The sequence below is a fragment of the Trypanosoma cruzi genome, genomic scaffold, assembly GCF_000209065.1.
Source record: "Trypanosoma cruzi strain CL Brener 1047053516259 genomic scaffold, whole genome shotgun sequence".
Taxonomy (NCBI): Eukaryota; Euglenozoa; class Kinetoplastea; order Trypanosomatida; family Trypanosomatidae; genus Trypanosoma; species Trypanosoma cruzi.
This window is the reverse complement of record NW_001849462.1, coordinates 20,950-35,889: the sequence shown is the minus strand read 5'-3', so window position 1 is coordinate 35,889 and position 14,940 is coordinate 20,950. Positions and strand designations below refer to the sequence as shown.

At 53.3% G+C, this 14,940-nt stretch overlaps 5 protein-coding genes and 3 pseudogenes across 5 annotated transcripts, besides 12 other annotated features; 5 read left to right on the top strand and 3 right to left on the bottom strand.

Annotated features, from left to right (window-relative positions):
* Positions 1-1,204, bottom strand: Tc00.1047053509545.79 (mucin-associated surface protein (MASP), putative; the record flags this gene model as incomplete). The annotated part of the gene is made up of 1 exon (XM_803041.1): positions 1-1,204. A coding segment is annotated over one exon (1,204 nt), but the record flags the coding sequence as incomplete, so codon positions are not given.
* Positions 1-1,700: a sequence feature (heterozygous, Esmeraldo-like haplotype).
* Positions 1,701-8,657: a sequence feature (areas not merged during assembly with more than two copies in the genome that could not be assigned to a particular haplotype).
* On the bottom strand, positions 1,778-2,326 carry Tc00.1047053509545.70 (mucin TcMUCII, putative; the record flags this gene model as incomplete). Its single annotated transcript, XM_803040.1, has 1 exon — positions 1,778-2,326. One exon carries the CDS (start codon positions 2,324-2,326, stop codon positions 1,778-1,780), a length of 549 nt encoding a protein of 182 aa, XP_808133.1.
* Positions 1,890-2,009: a microsatellite.
* On the bottom strand, positions 2,732-3,280 carry Tc00.1047053509545.60 (uncharacterized protein; the record flags this gene model as incomplete). Its single annotated transcript, XM_803039.1, has 1 exon — positions 2,732-3,280. The coding sequence occupies one exon, from the start codon at positions 3,278-3,280 to the stop codon at positions 2,732-2,734; it is 549 nt and encodes a 182-aa protein (XP_808132.1).
* Positions 3,793-4,224, top strand: Tc00.1047053509545.55 (annotated as a pseudogene).
* Positions 4,578-4,607: a sequence feature (AT_rich).
* On the top strand, positions 4,912-5,751 carry Tc00.1047053509545.50 (mucin-associated surface protein (MASP), putative; the record flags this gene model as incomplete). Its single annotated transcript, XM_803038.1, has 1 exon — positions 4,912-5,751. One exon carries the CDS (start codon positions 4,912-4,914, stop codon positions 5,749-5,751), a length of 840 nt encoding a protein of 279 aa, XP_808131.1.
* Positions 7,026-9,584, top strand: Tc00.1047053509545.40 (annotated as a pseudogene).
* Positions 8,658-9,346: a sequence feature (areas merged during assembly that could not be assigned to a particular haplotype. This can correspond to areas where the two haplotypes were merged or to regions with more than two copies in the genome that were merged during assembly.).
* Positions 9,347-9,437: a sequence feature (areas merged during assembly that could not be assigned to a particular haplotype. This can correspond to areas where the two haplotypes were merged or to regions with more than two copies in the genome that were merged during assembly.).
* Positions 9,438-11,781: a sequence feature (areas not merged during assembly with more than two copies in the genome that could not be assigned to a particular haplotype).
* Positions 9,682-9,809: a sequence feature (A-rich).
* Positions 10,428-10,449: a sequence feature (AT_rich).
* Positions 10,531-10,555: a sequence feature (AT_rich).
* Tc00.1047053509545.25 lies at positions 11,771-12,067 on the top strand (annotated as a pseudogene).
* Positions 11,782-12,177: a sequence feature (heterozygous, non-Esmeraldo-like haplotype).
* Positions 12,178-14,940: a sequence feature (areas merged during assembly that could not be assigned to a particular haplotype. This can correspond to areas where the two haplotypes were merged or to regions with more than two copies in the genome that were merged during assembly.).
* On the top strand, positions 12,301-13,557 carry Tc00.1047053509545.10 (mucin-associated surface protein (MASP), putative; the record flags this gene model as incomplete). The annotated part of the gene is made up of 1 exon (XM_803037.1): positions 12,301-13,557. The coding sequence occupies one exon, from the start codon at positions 12,301-12,303 to the stop codon at positions 13,555-13,557; it is 1,257 nt and encodes a 418-aa protein (XP_808130.1).

The window sequence follows — 14,940 nt, the reverse complement described above, 5'->3', positions numbered from 1 at the left end:
TGAGTGTTATTGCTGATTGATGTGCTGCCTCATCTGCTGTAGGAGAATTGTTGATGTCAGTACCTTCAAGATCGTCCTGTGATTCACTGGGGTTGGGCCGTTGAGCATTATCCGCATCCGCCGTAATCTGGGCCTCACCACTGCCACTTGTAGAAGTGGATGGTTCTGTATTTCTCGCTTGACTTCCTGGAGATGAATTTTCCATCAATCCCTCTGTGGTTGTGTTTTGACCTTGTTGCTGTAACACATTATCCTCTGAAGGAATTTCCGGTGTCTTGGACTCCTTTTTAGTTGTTAAAATTGACGGTTTTTGCTCTTGACCTTTTGTGGTCTGTGGGACATTTGGTGCTGGTAGGCTTACATTGCTTGGTGATGGTTCTTTTCCTGGAGGTGCCGGTTCTTTTGATAGAACTGGTGATGTCACCGCCGATGGCGGTGCTGGCGGTGGTGTTTGGTTGCTGGAATGGTCTACCTTCCCCACATCATTTTGCTGATTCCGCTCTCCAGTTGAAGCCTTACCATTAACTGAAGTTGGTGCTGCTGCTTGTGTGAAGGAGGGATCTTTGTCTTCTTCTTTGGGTTCCGATTTATCCTGTGTTTCCACTTTGGGCGGTGTATCCCCTGGAGACGCTGTTGATCCTGGCTCCGCAGCTGCTTCAGGAGATATCGTCTCCTCAGTGGATAAAGAAACTTCTGTGTTCTGTGACTCACCAACCCCATTGGGAATGCGAGGTGAATGGGGGTCAACTGAGGGAGGAGACTGCAAAAAACCACCACCACCACCTTTGGGATCTTCACTTGTGTTCCTGTTACCGTCACTTCCACCAGCAGAATTGCCACTGCCGCCAGAAGTTACACCGCCTCCTCGACTACCTCCAGCTCCACCTACACCACCAGAAACAGAACCGGCAGCAGCAGCACCTGAAGGTGAAGCTGGATTACCTTCAACAACATCAGAAGCATCATCGTTAGTCGAGGCTTCAGCGGCGGTGATGAACGAGACCATACGCGAAGGCAGCGAGATCGCAACCTTATCACATACGCTTGGCACACGCAACCGATTCGCACCTAAAACTCCCGACGCCATGCAATCACCCACTGCGTTCTTGTTGTCGAGCTCCCTCGCATAAACCCCACAGGCACCGCACCACAGCACGCAGAGGGCACACACCAGCAGCACACGGCCAGTCATCGTCATCGCCATCACTCCTGTCACTTGCGTTTAGCCTTCAGCACAAACTAACTCCCCGTCAACGCAGAGTGAAAGCAACAAAAGGAGAGACAAGTCACACGGCCGCTACACCACGCTCAGCCACCTCACAATGACAAATAGCAGCAGCCCAGCAGCGCACACACACCATATGGCAGTTGAAAGCAGTGAAAGGGCAAAAACGCACACAACGCCCCACAGCAAGTAAACAGAAACAACACACGAAGCAATTAAAAACAAAACACAGGTAAACGTACAGCAATGAAGTGAAAAATGCAAAAACTCACACAAAAAAAGAGACTACACAGTATGGATCCAGTGCGCATGCACCCATCCTCAAATGTGATTCCACGCAAACAGTTGTGTGCGTGCAATGAATATGAGTTTGTCCGGGGTGCGTTCAACGTGACGGATGCGGGGAGCGGAATGGAGCACACAGCACGGCAGCGGAAGCAAATGAAGCAAAACACAATCATTATTTTCTATTATTTACTCACATCGGAACACAGTAGACGCATACAAATCCCCGTGGTTGAGTGCTGGCACGCACAGCGCGCATACAATTCTTCAGCCCACAGTTGTGTACGCCAGCGCGCATGCGGCGAGCAGCAGCGGGGCACACACCCACGCAGAGCTGCTGAGGCTGCCGTCGATTTCGCGAAGACGTGACGGTGCGCGGGTGGTCGTCGTAGTTGGTGCCTCCGTAGTCGTAGTGCTTGGTGCCTCTGGCGCAGTGGTGGTAGTCGTGGTGGTCGTGGTCGTAGTTGGTGCCTGTGTTGTAGTCGTCGTCGTGGTCGTCTGGGCAGAAGCTTCCGCGTCCTGATCTGTTTCGCCTGCGGATTTATTAGTGTCAATTTGTAACCCTGGCGTACCGGTCAAACTTTGTCCCGCTCCGGCATTTTCTCCTGGATTCTCAGCCGCCTCAGTCACTGGTGGTGCTGGCGACCCTGACTGACCCTTCACCTGTCCTCCCTCTGTTGAGGAGGACGATGAAATTGTGGGGGTTAAAGTAGCATCAGGAACTTGAACCGTTTCAGAATCTGCCGCGCACACTAACGGGCAGCAGCACAGGGCGAGCACCAACAGGGCGCACAGCAAACGGCACATTGTCATCATCGTGAGTGTGGTCGTTCAGTGGTGTGGAGCTGATCTGCACAGTGAGGGAAATGGAGAGCAACAGGGGAGACGAGAGGTGCGGCAGACACACACAGAGGGCACACCACATGAGGAGAGGGCAGCAGCCAGGCATGCACCGTACGCCGCACACCACGCGGATTGTTGGTCCACGGGAAGTGCAGCCAATATTCATCACAAAGCAACTTATTCTCTTGTTTTGGTTGTATGATGTCGCAATAAAAAGTGAGTAGCGCAAGACCCGTCCGTACAAAAGTTGCGATTATTCCATCGCAAGCGGGCTGTCGTGCGGGCTGGGGCAGTCCCAAATAGTCGCAGTCCAGATTCCCAATGACGAGGGCATTCCCGCAGTGGATGAAGCGGAGTCTCCCGTGGTTCGTTGGGGGATCAGCAGCCCGTGGCGTCTGTGACGAGGCGGTGGCGGAAGTGCCTGGCCCATCTCGAGTGCCCGCGTTTGTGCTTCCTGCGTGTCTTGCCTGCTGGCACGCCTGACGCTTTCTGTGGCGACCCGTGCGCGATGCGCCTGTTAGGATGACGGTGAAACAGTCGCGGCATCCGCATGTGAGGCTCTCTCAAACCATTGGAACGCCAGGCCGAGCACGTCGGGCATTTGCCCTCATATTGTGGACGGAAGAGAGCACTCTGACAAAGATTCGGCATGTGGACTTCAATCCGCCGCTCGCTGGTCGACAAGGAGTTGCGGTGCTCACGTCGGGAAGAAGCTCCGGAAGAGGCGGACAGGCGGGCCATTCTCCTCAGCGTGAGAGAGCGGCACCACCGACACAGAGGGTTCCTTGTGATCCGCAGGGCGCGTGCAGGCCTGCCGAAGAGAGGGCAGGAGTCGCATCGCGCCTGGGCGGAGATCCGCCACTTCGGGACCGATGTCCGGGTCAACACCAGGAATGGAGTTCCGCCACACCGAGAAGCGCCTGTCATGCGATGTGTGCGCCTTCCTTTTCATCCTGGAATTTCTTTCAGTACGGTCGCCTTACTGCAGTGAGGAGGCCCACGTGACAGGCAGTGACGCAGTCCTGCGGGAGAGATCGTGGCATGATGGCATCAGCGTCCGCTGTCACGCTGCGTGGGATTCCGCGGTGCCAGGGGAAAATGTTGAGCCAACTGTGTGACCTCGATCCTCCAGTGAAAGCGGCACGGTACAAATCTCTTCGGTGAAGTCGTCGTGCACCGCCAGCGGGCCAAGGCATAGCGCCTCCATCGCCGAGAGGGTATCTGTGGCAGCAGGAACTCGTGTGGGCGATTGGGATGCTGCTGCCAGACGGGGAACTAGGAAGTGTCTGTGGCCATGCTCAGTGGCAGGACACTCCGCTCGGCAGGAGCATGCAAGGCTGCCAGCGGCTGCGCGGTGAGGCCCCACAGGGAGCGCCGCTGTCCGGGGAGTCGGGTGGCAGCGCGGCGGATCCAGACGACGCTCAGCGAGATACAACGAGCCGTCCACCGCCAACACAGTCGCCAGCGAATAACAAGACGTTGGCCACGAATAGGGCACGTATGCCCGCACTGCCGTGGGCACGGATAGCGGCCCCGATTCACTCAGCAACAGTGATCTAATGTCCTTGGATGGTACAACAGCCACGCCTGAGCCCAGCACAGTCCTAGCAAATGTTGAACGAGTGATAACGTGTCGGGTGGCGGTGATGCCGCACAGGATTATTTGCGCACAACGTCGGAGAAACCAGAGATCCCTTCGGAGCCCGACGCGGCATCACTTGTGAGCAACGGTTTTTGTGAGCACGGGCATTTCACGGATTTTTTGGCCATGGCCGAAATTTGTGACAGCACCGTGCATGGGTGTGTGCCTCGGGTGTTGTTGCTTCTGTTTCTGGGGCTGTGAGGCGCTGCGGCACTCTGCGGAGGTGTGAGGGAGGGTGGAACTGCGGTTTTTCGTGGAACAATAACTGTGCAGCTTGCCAGCATTACCCACTGAGTTTTGTCAATAATTTAAGTTTTTTTTACTTTCTTTTAGTTATTTATTTTTGCTGCTTTTGCCCTATTGGAATAATCAGCATCCCTGTGTTTTCCCCCAATGCTAGTTTGCTGTACGTTTTCATGAGTGACATGTTTCTTCTTTTTGTCTTGTTTTTTGTTGCCCACACGCGGTGACGGCCTCATTGCTGTGCGTCCCGCGGACTGCAGAAGAGGAGGATTGGAGAGAAAGGCCGGATGCCGCACGAAATGTGAGGGATGTTGTGTGGGCTCGTGAAGCAGTATAATCATTTTTTTTTTTTTACTTTAATTTATTTTTCTTGGTGCGGGCAATATGTATATACAAAAACACAAGTTCGTTTACATTGCGTTGCTTGGCACATGAAATAAAAATTATGCCGAATGAATTTCTCTAATTGTTTCCGGGAGCCCTGCCGGACACTTTATTGTGCTTTGTGTTTTTTTCAGCTTTTTTAGCTTTCTGTTTGCGGGTCGGTGTGCGAGTTCTGCTGTTTGTTACTTTGGCTGTGAGTGGTTGTGTGACTTTTATTTTCTTTTTCCTTCGGTTCTGCGTTGGCGGGGAGTTGGTTTGTGCTGAAGGCTACACGCAATTGACAGGAGTGATGGCGATGATGATGACTGGCCGTGTGCTGCTGGTGTGTGCCCTCTGCGTGCTGTGGTGCGGTGCCGGCGGTGGTTTTGCAAACGATGAGAAGTCAGGTCCTGGGAATCGTGCTGAACTTCCGCTTGCATCACAAGGACCTGAAACAGCTCCACAAGATTCCCAAGGGTCACAAAATAGAGCACCAGGTGAGGAAGAAAATTTAACTTCCGTACTTGGAGAGGAAGCTGATGGTGATGATGTTGATAGAGAGAAAAAAGCGGAAGAAGAAGAAATTACTGAAAGGCAGGGCAGTGAAGGAGGAACAGCTGCAATAGGCTCAGATTCCAGGGAAACGAATTTAAGTGACAGCGAGCAGGAAACAGGCCAGCCAATTGTACCTGCAGGGAGCATTTCTCCTTCCAACAGTCAGGAATCAAATGCCAATCTTACGCAAACGGAAGTTGAAGGAAAAAAGGAGCCCGACAAAAATACAACAACAGTAGAGGGCGCACTCACAACAGTTAACGGAGAGCACACACTGCCTGCGGGAATAGCGGAAGGAAATCTTCCACCACCTACAGAAGACAGTGTTGATTCCCGCGAACAGGATGGCGAAGACGCCACGAGTGAAGGTAAAAAAAATGCTTCGTCGCCTGAGACCGCGGCCACACCACAAAGAGACCGAGAAAAAGGCTCAGAAGGAACTGGAGGAGATACAAAAGCAACGACAGTAACCGCCAACACAACTGATACGACGAGCACACAAAACAGTGACGGCAGCACCGGCGAGTTCTGCAATCGCACTGATTCCATCTGTTTCGTGGTTTGTGCGGCTGCGGCTGCGGTGGTGGCCGCGTGAGAGTGAGTGTGAGAGAGCCATGCACCGCCCGCACACACACTCTTCCTTCTCTCTCTGTGTGTGTGTGTCCCCTTGCATGGACTCTCGCCCTCACCTCACCCCACGAGACACACACAATAATGTGCCCATTGTATATATGCATGCACACCCATGCAGGCCCGTTGGTGCTCTCTTTTGCACGACACGCACCGCTGCCGTCCTGCCTGGCTGCATGGGCGGAGCACCGTAACTGTTTCTGTTTTGTTTTTATTGCATTGAGTGGGCGACCTCTCTCTCTCTCCCTCTGTGTGTGTGTTTTGCTTTACGGGAGTAATGAGAGTGTGTGCGCTGGTCGTCCCACGCTTCGGCTTTTTGTTTTGTTTTCCTTTTTGATTTTGTGGTTGAGTGCACCCATTCCGCGGCTGCGTGTGTGTGTGTGTGTGCGATGATATGAGTAATTTGCGTGTGTGCTATCTGCCTCTCTCTGCCGTTGCTTTCTTCAGACTCTCTTGTGGCGCACAGCTGCTCCGCAAGTATAGGCGCTGCCAAACACACAAGCACATGCACACACACATGCCGTGTTTAAAACGCTGAGAATGCACACACGCACAGGATTGTGGCTGCGGCGGTTGCTGTTGCGAGAGGGGCTTACGTCTGCGATTTGTCTCGTTGACGTGTTTCTGTAGTTATTTTGGCGGCGTGCAGCCAGTGAGGGTGGCTGGGACGAGTGCTGTTTTTTTTTTGCCACCCACCTGCAGCACGTTTCAGTGTGCCTCTTTTGCTTTCCATCGACAGGTGGCGGATTCTTCGGTTGTGCGGGGTGATGTGCGCCAGCGGCGGAGCGGGTGCGATGGAGGGACAGGAATTAAACTACAGGCGGCAGCGTGTCGGTGTTTCGAGGGCGGCTGTGCTCTTTTGCATCTCGCTGGTTGATTGTGTGTGGGCGTTTTTCTGGTTGTTCAGTGTGCTGACGCGTGACGAACAACAAGATACCCGCCGTGACTCCTGCTGCTGGTGGCAGTCGCTGTGTGTTCCCGGTGCACTGTTCTTTCTTCTCGTTCCGTGTGTCTGTTTGCGTGAGTTGTTGTTGTTGGGAGTGACTGCGGCGGGGATGATGGTGCCACTCACTGTGGATGGGTGACGGTGTTCACTGTTTCCTTCTTTTTATTATCCTGTTTTTCCTCATTTCTTTCACACTCTTACGAAGAAAGCAAACAAGCGCGAATTGCTACTGTGAAATTCGAAGGCACTGAAAGGACCAACGGCACACACACCGCCCACACACACATATTAATATGCTCTCAAGTGTTGCTGTGAAGGCACCCCGCACGCACAACCGTCGCCTCGTGACCGGATCCAGCGGAAGGAGGAGGGAGGGAAGAGAGAGTGAGCCGCAGAGGCCCAACATGTCCCGGCGTGTGTTTACTTCTGCGGTGCTGCTGCTCCTCGTCGTGATGATGTGCTGCACCGGTGGTGCTGCATCCAGTCAGGACGTGCCTTCAGCTTCGGGATCTTCAAAGGGGGAACGTTATGTTTGGAGAGACGTGAAGGAGGAAGAAAAAGTGGGTTTGCTTCGTGTTCCCGGTCTTGTTGAGATAGATGGTGATGTGTTTTCCGTTGCCGAGGCGCAGTGCACGGAAGCCGGCAAGAACGTTTTTAGTGGGATTGCCTCGGAGCCCCTGGTATTGGCTGATCAAAAAAACCCAAAAGAGTTGGATACAACTGCAGTAACGACACAAGTGCTGGAGGAATGTTCTTCCGAAGAAGAGAATTGTGCCTGCCGTATAGCGGATCAGGCAGTCTCCCAAGGAGTGAAGAGGGTAAATGTGAGCCGACCGACAACAGTTGTGAAGGGAAGCGATATTTACATGCTTGTTGGGAAATATAGCAGTGAAGATGCTGCCGGATGTCAGGGTGGGGCTGACGCGGCTCCATGGGGACTTTTGCTGGTGAAAGGGCACGTCAGTGGTACTGAAGGAGGCAAAAACATACACTGGAACGATACTCACGCTATCCCGTGCACTTTTTTAAGCCAACAACACGAATCCTTGACAGGACTTATTGGTGGCGGTGGATCGGGTGTTCACACGGGAGACGGTACGCTTGTGTTCCCAGTGGAAGGGACGAAGAAGATAACGAAGGATGCCACTGAGGTGAATGTAAACACCGTTTCGTTGATCATATTAAAGGATACTGCGGGTTGGACGCTGTCGGAGGGGCTGTCCGCCGATGGCTGCAGTAATCCATCCGTCGTGGAGTGGAAGGACGGAAAACTCATGATGATGACTGCGTGTGATGACGGCCGCCGCAGGGTGTACGAGTCCGGTGACAAGGGGGATTCGTGGACAGAGGCACTCGGGACACTCTCGCGCGTGTGGGGCAACAAACACGAGGGAAATGTGAAGGGCGTTGGAAGCGGGTTCATCACAGCGAAGATTGAGGACAGGGACGTGATGCTCGTCACTCTGCCTGTGTATGCCAAGACTGAGAGCGAAGAAAAGGAAAAGGAAAAGGGCGTACTCCATCTTTGGCTAACGGACAATACGCACATTGTTGATATTGGGCCGGCATCTGTGGAAGGAGGCGATGAGGTTGCCGCCAGCGCCCTGTTGTACAAAGTTGGAGATAATAATGAGTTGATTGCACTGTACGAGAAGAAGGAGGGCGATGAGAACAAACCATCACTCGGTATGGTCTCTGTGCTTCTGACTGCGCAGCTGAATCGGGTGAAGGAGGTGCTGACGACCTGGAATGATGTGGACAAACGTGTCTCCCAGCTGTGCGCCAATTCACTTGCTCAGAAGGATCTCTCAACTGACACTGCCTGCAGCGCTGATAAGATCACGGCTGGGCTGGTTGGCTTTTTGTCCGGCAACTTCTCTGATAACACATGGAGGGACGAGTACCTCGGGGTGGACGCCACGGTAGCGGAGAAAGATGGGGCGCAGAAGGCGGATAACGGAGTAACATTTAAATGACGTGGCGCAGGGGCGGAGTGGCCTGTTGGCGCGCAGGGGGAGAATCAGCTGTACCACTTTGCGAACTACAACTTCACTCTTGTGGCGACGGTGTCCATCGACAAGGTGCCGAAGGAGGGTGATACTCCCGTTCCTTTGATGGGTGCGAAGATGAATGATGGGAAGACTGTATTCCTGGGACTGTCGTACAACAACAACGGAAAGAAGTGGATGCTATTGTGCGGTGACGGAACAACTAAATCTGGGGAACTCAGCAGCAATTGGGAATCGGGGACGAAACGCCACGTGGTAATTTTGCTACGGAACGGCAACCAGAGCTCCGCGTACGTCGATGGTCAGCGTGTCGGAGATGCGTCATGTGAATTGGAAGGTACTGAATCTCAAGAGATCTCACACTTCCACATTGGAGGGGATGGAGACAAGACACGGGAACAAGAAGGCGTGCCTGTGACGGTGACGAACGTATTGCTGTACAACCGCCCGTTGACTTCCGAAGAGATTGACGCCCTCAACCCGAATAAAGCCCCCATTTCACCTCCTGAAGATCTTACCGCAGCGGTGGTGGTGGATACTCCTTCGACAGCGGTGGGCGGACCAGTTGCACAGAAAACCGTGTCCGTGTCCACTCCTGGCGGATCCACGGTAAAACATGAGTCGAGCGCGAGATCTGGAGAGGATGAGGGGACGGTGGGAGGAACGGATGGGCAGGAGGGAATCCATTCACAGGACGGGGAAGTGAATGCCACGGCACTCAACAGCAGCCTCGGAAATTTGTCGCAGGGGAATAACAGCGATGCCGGCATCATGCGTGGAAGCGGACTGCTGCCATCGCTGCTTCTTCTTCTGTTGGGACTGTGGGGGTTTGCGACTCTGTGAGGCGTGACTGGCTGCCGCGTGGGACAATTGCGACCTTCCGAGCACAGAATTACTATTCCCATGGGAACGAATTGCTTTCATAAAACATCTTTTTAAGTTTTTCTTTATTTGTAATTTTTGTTTTTTCTAATTATTTTTTTTTTTGCTTTTTTTCAAAATTCTTTTCTGTTTTTTATGTTTCTTTTTCTTTTTTCTAATCTCTCATCCCTCCTCTTTTTTGCTTTTGGGGGCAATCACTATGGACGTTTTTCTTTTCTACTCTTCCCTCTTTAATTGTTTCTGCTGCACTCTTCCTGTGAGGGGTGCCGTGTGTTTCCCGCCCAACTGCTCCACTCGCACACCCACCGACACGCTCATGACGACGGCCCTGTGCGCCTCGCCTGCTGCACGCATGAGGGGGGGCCGCGACGAACGGCGCGCTGAGGGAGCCGTGACGTGTGGGCGTGCGACGAGGGCCTGTGGGGCGGCTCACACATTTCTTTCCCTCTTGTTTTGTTTTCTTGCGGCCAGGGCTGGCAGACACCCGCAGCGCCACACACACACAGCCACACCCTGCCGCCGTGTTTTTTCTTTTCGTTTCTTTTTTTTCTCTGGTTGGCAGTCCCGTCAGCATTTCTTTCCCCTCTGATGATTTCTTTCTTTTGCTGCGCTCACTCTCCCGATGGAGTGACGCGACTGCCGTCATTTCTGCGTGCTTCTCTCAGTCCCCACACACACGAGTGACTGTGCTCTGCGGGCCGCACTCGCACGCCGATGAGACGGCTGAGGGGAGCAGCAACACGCAGATGACCCATGAAAGATAAACGGTGTGCGGACACGCGGAGGGTCAGACGGCTGAAAGACATTTAAATATATTTTTAATTTTCTTTTGCGGGCAAAATGTACGCAGACAGTTTGGTGTGGCCACAAGGCAGAATTTTAAAATTGTGTGGAACAGTAATGGACGATTTATTTTTATTTATAATTATTTTGTGTGATGGGGTTTTATATAAGACGAAGGGGAAAGCTTTTTTTTCTTTTTAAATAAATCTTGTGTGAATTGCCGCTGCTTGGGCTGCAGTGCAGTCATGAGTTTGAGCGTTCTTCTTCTTGTTGTTTCCGTTATGCGTCTTCGCTGTACATTTTTTGTGCGTCTCTCCACATACTCTGCTCCCTCTTCTCTACTTCTTTGCTTTGTGTTTCTGCAGGCACACACAACAAAAAAAACACACAAGATGCACATTGCAGTGGATTTGAATGCTTCTTCTGCAGTGCATGCTGGCAGTTGCGTGTGGCGGCTGTTCTCTTCTTTCGTGGCCATGGGGAGAAGGGAGAGAGGGAGTGCGCAGCCCGAGTCTCTTTTCCTGCGGGTGTGATGCAGCGCGTGTGACTGCGTTGAGTTGGGCTCCGTGTCCCATTGAGGGCGGGATGGCAGGAAATTTTGTTGCCGCGTCATGGATGGATGAGGGTGCACTGGCGCGTGTGGCTGGTGTGGTGGCCGCGGTGTTTTGCCACTTCTCTGGGGCTGTAGCGATGAGCTGGGGAGATGGTGGTGGATGCCGTCTCGTGGTGTGTGAACTGTGCGGCTGGGCCTGCTGCCCTCTCCTGATGTTGCCTGCTCTCTCGCTGTATCCGCGGTGCCCCGTCCCTCTCCCTCCTGCTCCATTCATTTTCCTTCTGGCTTACGGATCAGCTGACTGACACCAGCGACTCCACTACGGGTGATTTTGACTGCGATGATGACGATGGTGACGGTGCGGCTCCGTGTGGTGTGCGCCGTGTTGGTCCTTACGCCCTTGTACTGCTGCTGCAATTCTGTGTGCGTGACGGCTGCTGGGAGTCCTGGAGATTTATCTGGTGATGCGGACGCGGTGGTTGTGCCGGTGGATGTGTCGTGTGCTCCGAGTGACGGCAGCCTGAGCTATCGCGTGCGTGTGTGTTTGCTGTGCGCATGGCACTATCTTGCGGTGTGTCGTGGATGGCGTTGCTATTGCATGTGCCCTTGTGCATGCGTTGTGCGGCGGGCATCTTTTCCCCATGACACCGTCTTTTTGTGTGTGGGAGAGTGGAGGGAGCGGAGATGCGTGATGGAGCGTGAGTGGCCGTTGTTCCGCACATTGGGTCTTCCATACATGTGGCACCTCTCGGCAGCCTCTTGCAGCAGCAGGCCGTGGATTGAGAGGCTGCTAGGGTCTGCTTCATGCAGAAGAAGGACAACAAGATGCAGTGCATGACGGCCAGCCTGGTCCGCGTGTGGTCGCAGCGTATGGAGCACGTGCGCGAGTACGCGTTGGACCCTGCGCTCATGATTGTGGAGGAGAGGCGCCACGACATTGTGGCGCTGTGTGTGTTGTGCGCCGGGGCATGCCGGCGATTGTGAGGACACGGAGCTGTTCGACTGGGAGGAGCTGGCGTACGTTGCGGCGCAGCGGGAGCGCATGACGGCTGCGTGTGCTGGGAGGGCCCGACGATCCCGAGGCCTGTGCTGGAGGGGCGTGTGTTGAGGTGAGCGTGGCGTGCCTGTGGAGATGTGAGGAACGGTGCACGGCGAGGAGCGCTACTTTTTTTGTTTTGATTGTTGTTGAACCGCGCCCACCCAATTGTTGTTGTGGTGCGTGACACTTATTGCTGTGCGGTGGCTGTTGTGTGATTGTGTGACTTTTCTCTCCTTTTCCTTTCCCTATGCGTTGACGTGTTGTTAGTTTGTGCTGAGGGCTGCACGCAAGTGACGGGAGTGATGGCGATGATGACTGGCCGTGTGCTGCTGGTGTGTGCCCTCTGCGTGCTGTGGTGCGGCGTTTCGGGGACCAATGGTGATGCTGGAGATGATCGTGAGCATTCCGGCCAAGGTGATGTTGGGATTGTTAGTCATTCTCCTTCCTCGGTTGTGGGTCATGGGGATAATGGAGCTGTAACTGATGGAAATTCTCAGGGCAGTGGAAGTCACTCTCCGGGCGTTGCTCCTAATGGCGGCAAAACTTCACCTACTGGTGTTGTTGAGGGTGTGGATTTAAAAAGCTCTAAGGATGCCTTAGCTCCTGCAGAAGAAGGCCGTGGAGGAATGCAGGGCCAGCAAGAATTAGTGCCCAAAGTTTCACATCAGCCCGAAGTGGGAACAACAGGGAAAAGCCATCATGATGCGCCTGAACAGTTGCCCAACGCAAAAACCGAATTAGAAAATGGTGGTGGTGCAACTGCGGAGGGTGATGAAATAAAAACCACCGTGAAGGATGGACAATTGGGTAGATCTTCCACGAACGACAGCCATCCACCAGCAGCAGACCGAGGGTTGAAGGAGCAGGAAGGCACAGTGAGAAAGGCAGCAACAACAGTGGCATTAACGCCAGCAGTGGGACGAGAAACACCACCTAAGGCGGACCCAAAAGAGGACTCACCGGAGGATAAAGCTGCATCTGGCGCAGGTGTCACACAGGATTCACCAACTGTCAGTCAACAACAAACACATTCTTCATCCTCCCAAAGTGGAATTGATCCGACTTATACTCCAGGGGAAGGACGCGATGCGGAGGACATTTTCAACAATGAACAACCGTCTGGTGGGGTAGTACTGAAAGAAGGAGCACAACATGAAACTGTTGCTGGCATTGAGAAGCCAACAATACCAGCGGCTAACACCCGCAACATAATTGGCACAACCATTTCTGGCGACAGCAACAGCAGTACCGCGACAACTGCAGCTGTGCGGTCTGATGCTGGCACAGAAGAAACTCCGCCCACCAATCATCCGAGCAAACCCTCCACTGAAGGCGCCACACCACCCGGAACGACTTCCGATGGTGAAGCCGCATCAACCAACAAATACGATACAGTCTCTCAGAATGCAGGTTCCACAACAGCGGCAACCACGAACGCCACAACAGGTGACACGGCGAAGAAAGGCGACAGCGACAGCAGCACCGCGGTCCCCCACACAACCTCCTCTCTTTTGCTTCTTGTTGTTGTTGCGTGTGCGGCTGCGGTGGTGGCCGCGTGAGAGTGAGTGTGAGAGAGCCGTGCACCGCCCGCACACACACTCTTCCTTCTCTCTCTGTGTGTGTGTGTCCCCTTGCATGGACTCTCGCCCTCACCTCACCCCACGAGGCACACACAATAATGTGCCCATTGTATGTATGCATGCACACCCATGCAGGCCCGTTGGTGCTCTCTTTTGCACGACACGCACCGCTGCCGTCCTGCCTGGCTGCATGGGCGGAGCACCGTAACTGTTTCTGTTTTGTTTTTATTGCATTGAGTGGGCGACCTCTCTCTCTCTCCCTCTGTGTGTGTGTTTTGCTTTACGGGAGTAATGAGAGTGTGTGTGCGCTGGTCGTCCCACGCTTCGGCTTTTTGTTTTGTTTTCCCTTTTGATTTTGTGGTTGAGTGCACCCATTCCGCGGCTGCGTGTGTGTGTGTGTGTGTGCGATGATATGAGTAATTTGCGTGTGTGCTATCTGCCTCTCTCTGCCGTTGCTTTCTTCAGACTCTCTTGTGGCGCACAGCTGCTCCGCAAGTATAGGCGCTGCCAAACACACAAGCACATACACACACACATGCCGTGTTTAAAACGCTGAGAATGCACGCACGCACAGGATTGTGGCTGCGGAGGCCCTCGCGAGGGGGAAAAGCCTGCATTTTGTTTTTTTTTGACATGTTGCTCGGTGTGTGCTGACGCGTGACGAATAACAACACGCCCCAATAAGCAGAAAAGAAGTAAAACAAAATGGCGCTGAGCGGCACACCGGTAAGCCAAAAATACGCAATCACCAATAAAAAAGCCGGCGATCACCCAGCAGGCACATCAAGCCTCCTAAAAACCAACCTGGAACAGACAAAAAAAAAGAGACAATCATAGAAAACAAAGATCCCCGCCCCCAAACAGGAAAAACATTAAAGAAAACGCGATTCTTTTTTTTGTCCTTACTGCCGGGGTTGGCCGCTGCAAGAAATAAAAAATGGTAGGGCGGTGGCCCCGGACGTTGGATACAACACGACGAATCGTAGTAACCACGCTGCGGCTGCGGCCCCGTACGAGAGATATATGACGAACTTATCGTAGTAACCACGCTGCGGCGGCGCACCCTAAACATGTCGTTTTCGTTTTCCAGGGGACAACGCAAATGTGCTCGATTGTTCGAAGATCGAAATTAATACTTTACGTGAAAAGGGGTCGCGCGACCGCATTTTTATAGCTCAGTGGCAAACACGCTCACAATGTCATCCGGGGACGCGGGTTCGATTCCCGCAGAAGCCTAAGTTTTTTCCATTTTTTTTTGAATTCTTGTTTCATATTGCTTTTTAAACTTCTGGTTTGCAAGACGGTGTGCGAGTTCTGCAATCGCACTGATTCCATCTGTTTCGTGGTTTGTGCGGCTGCGGC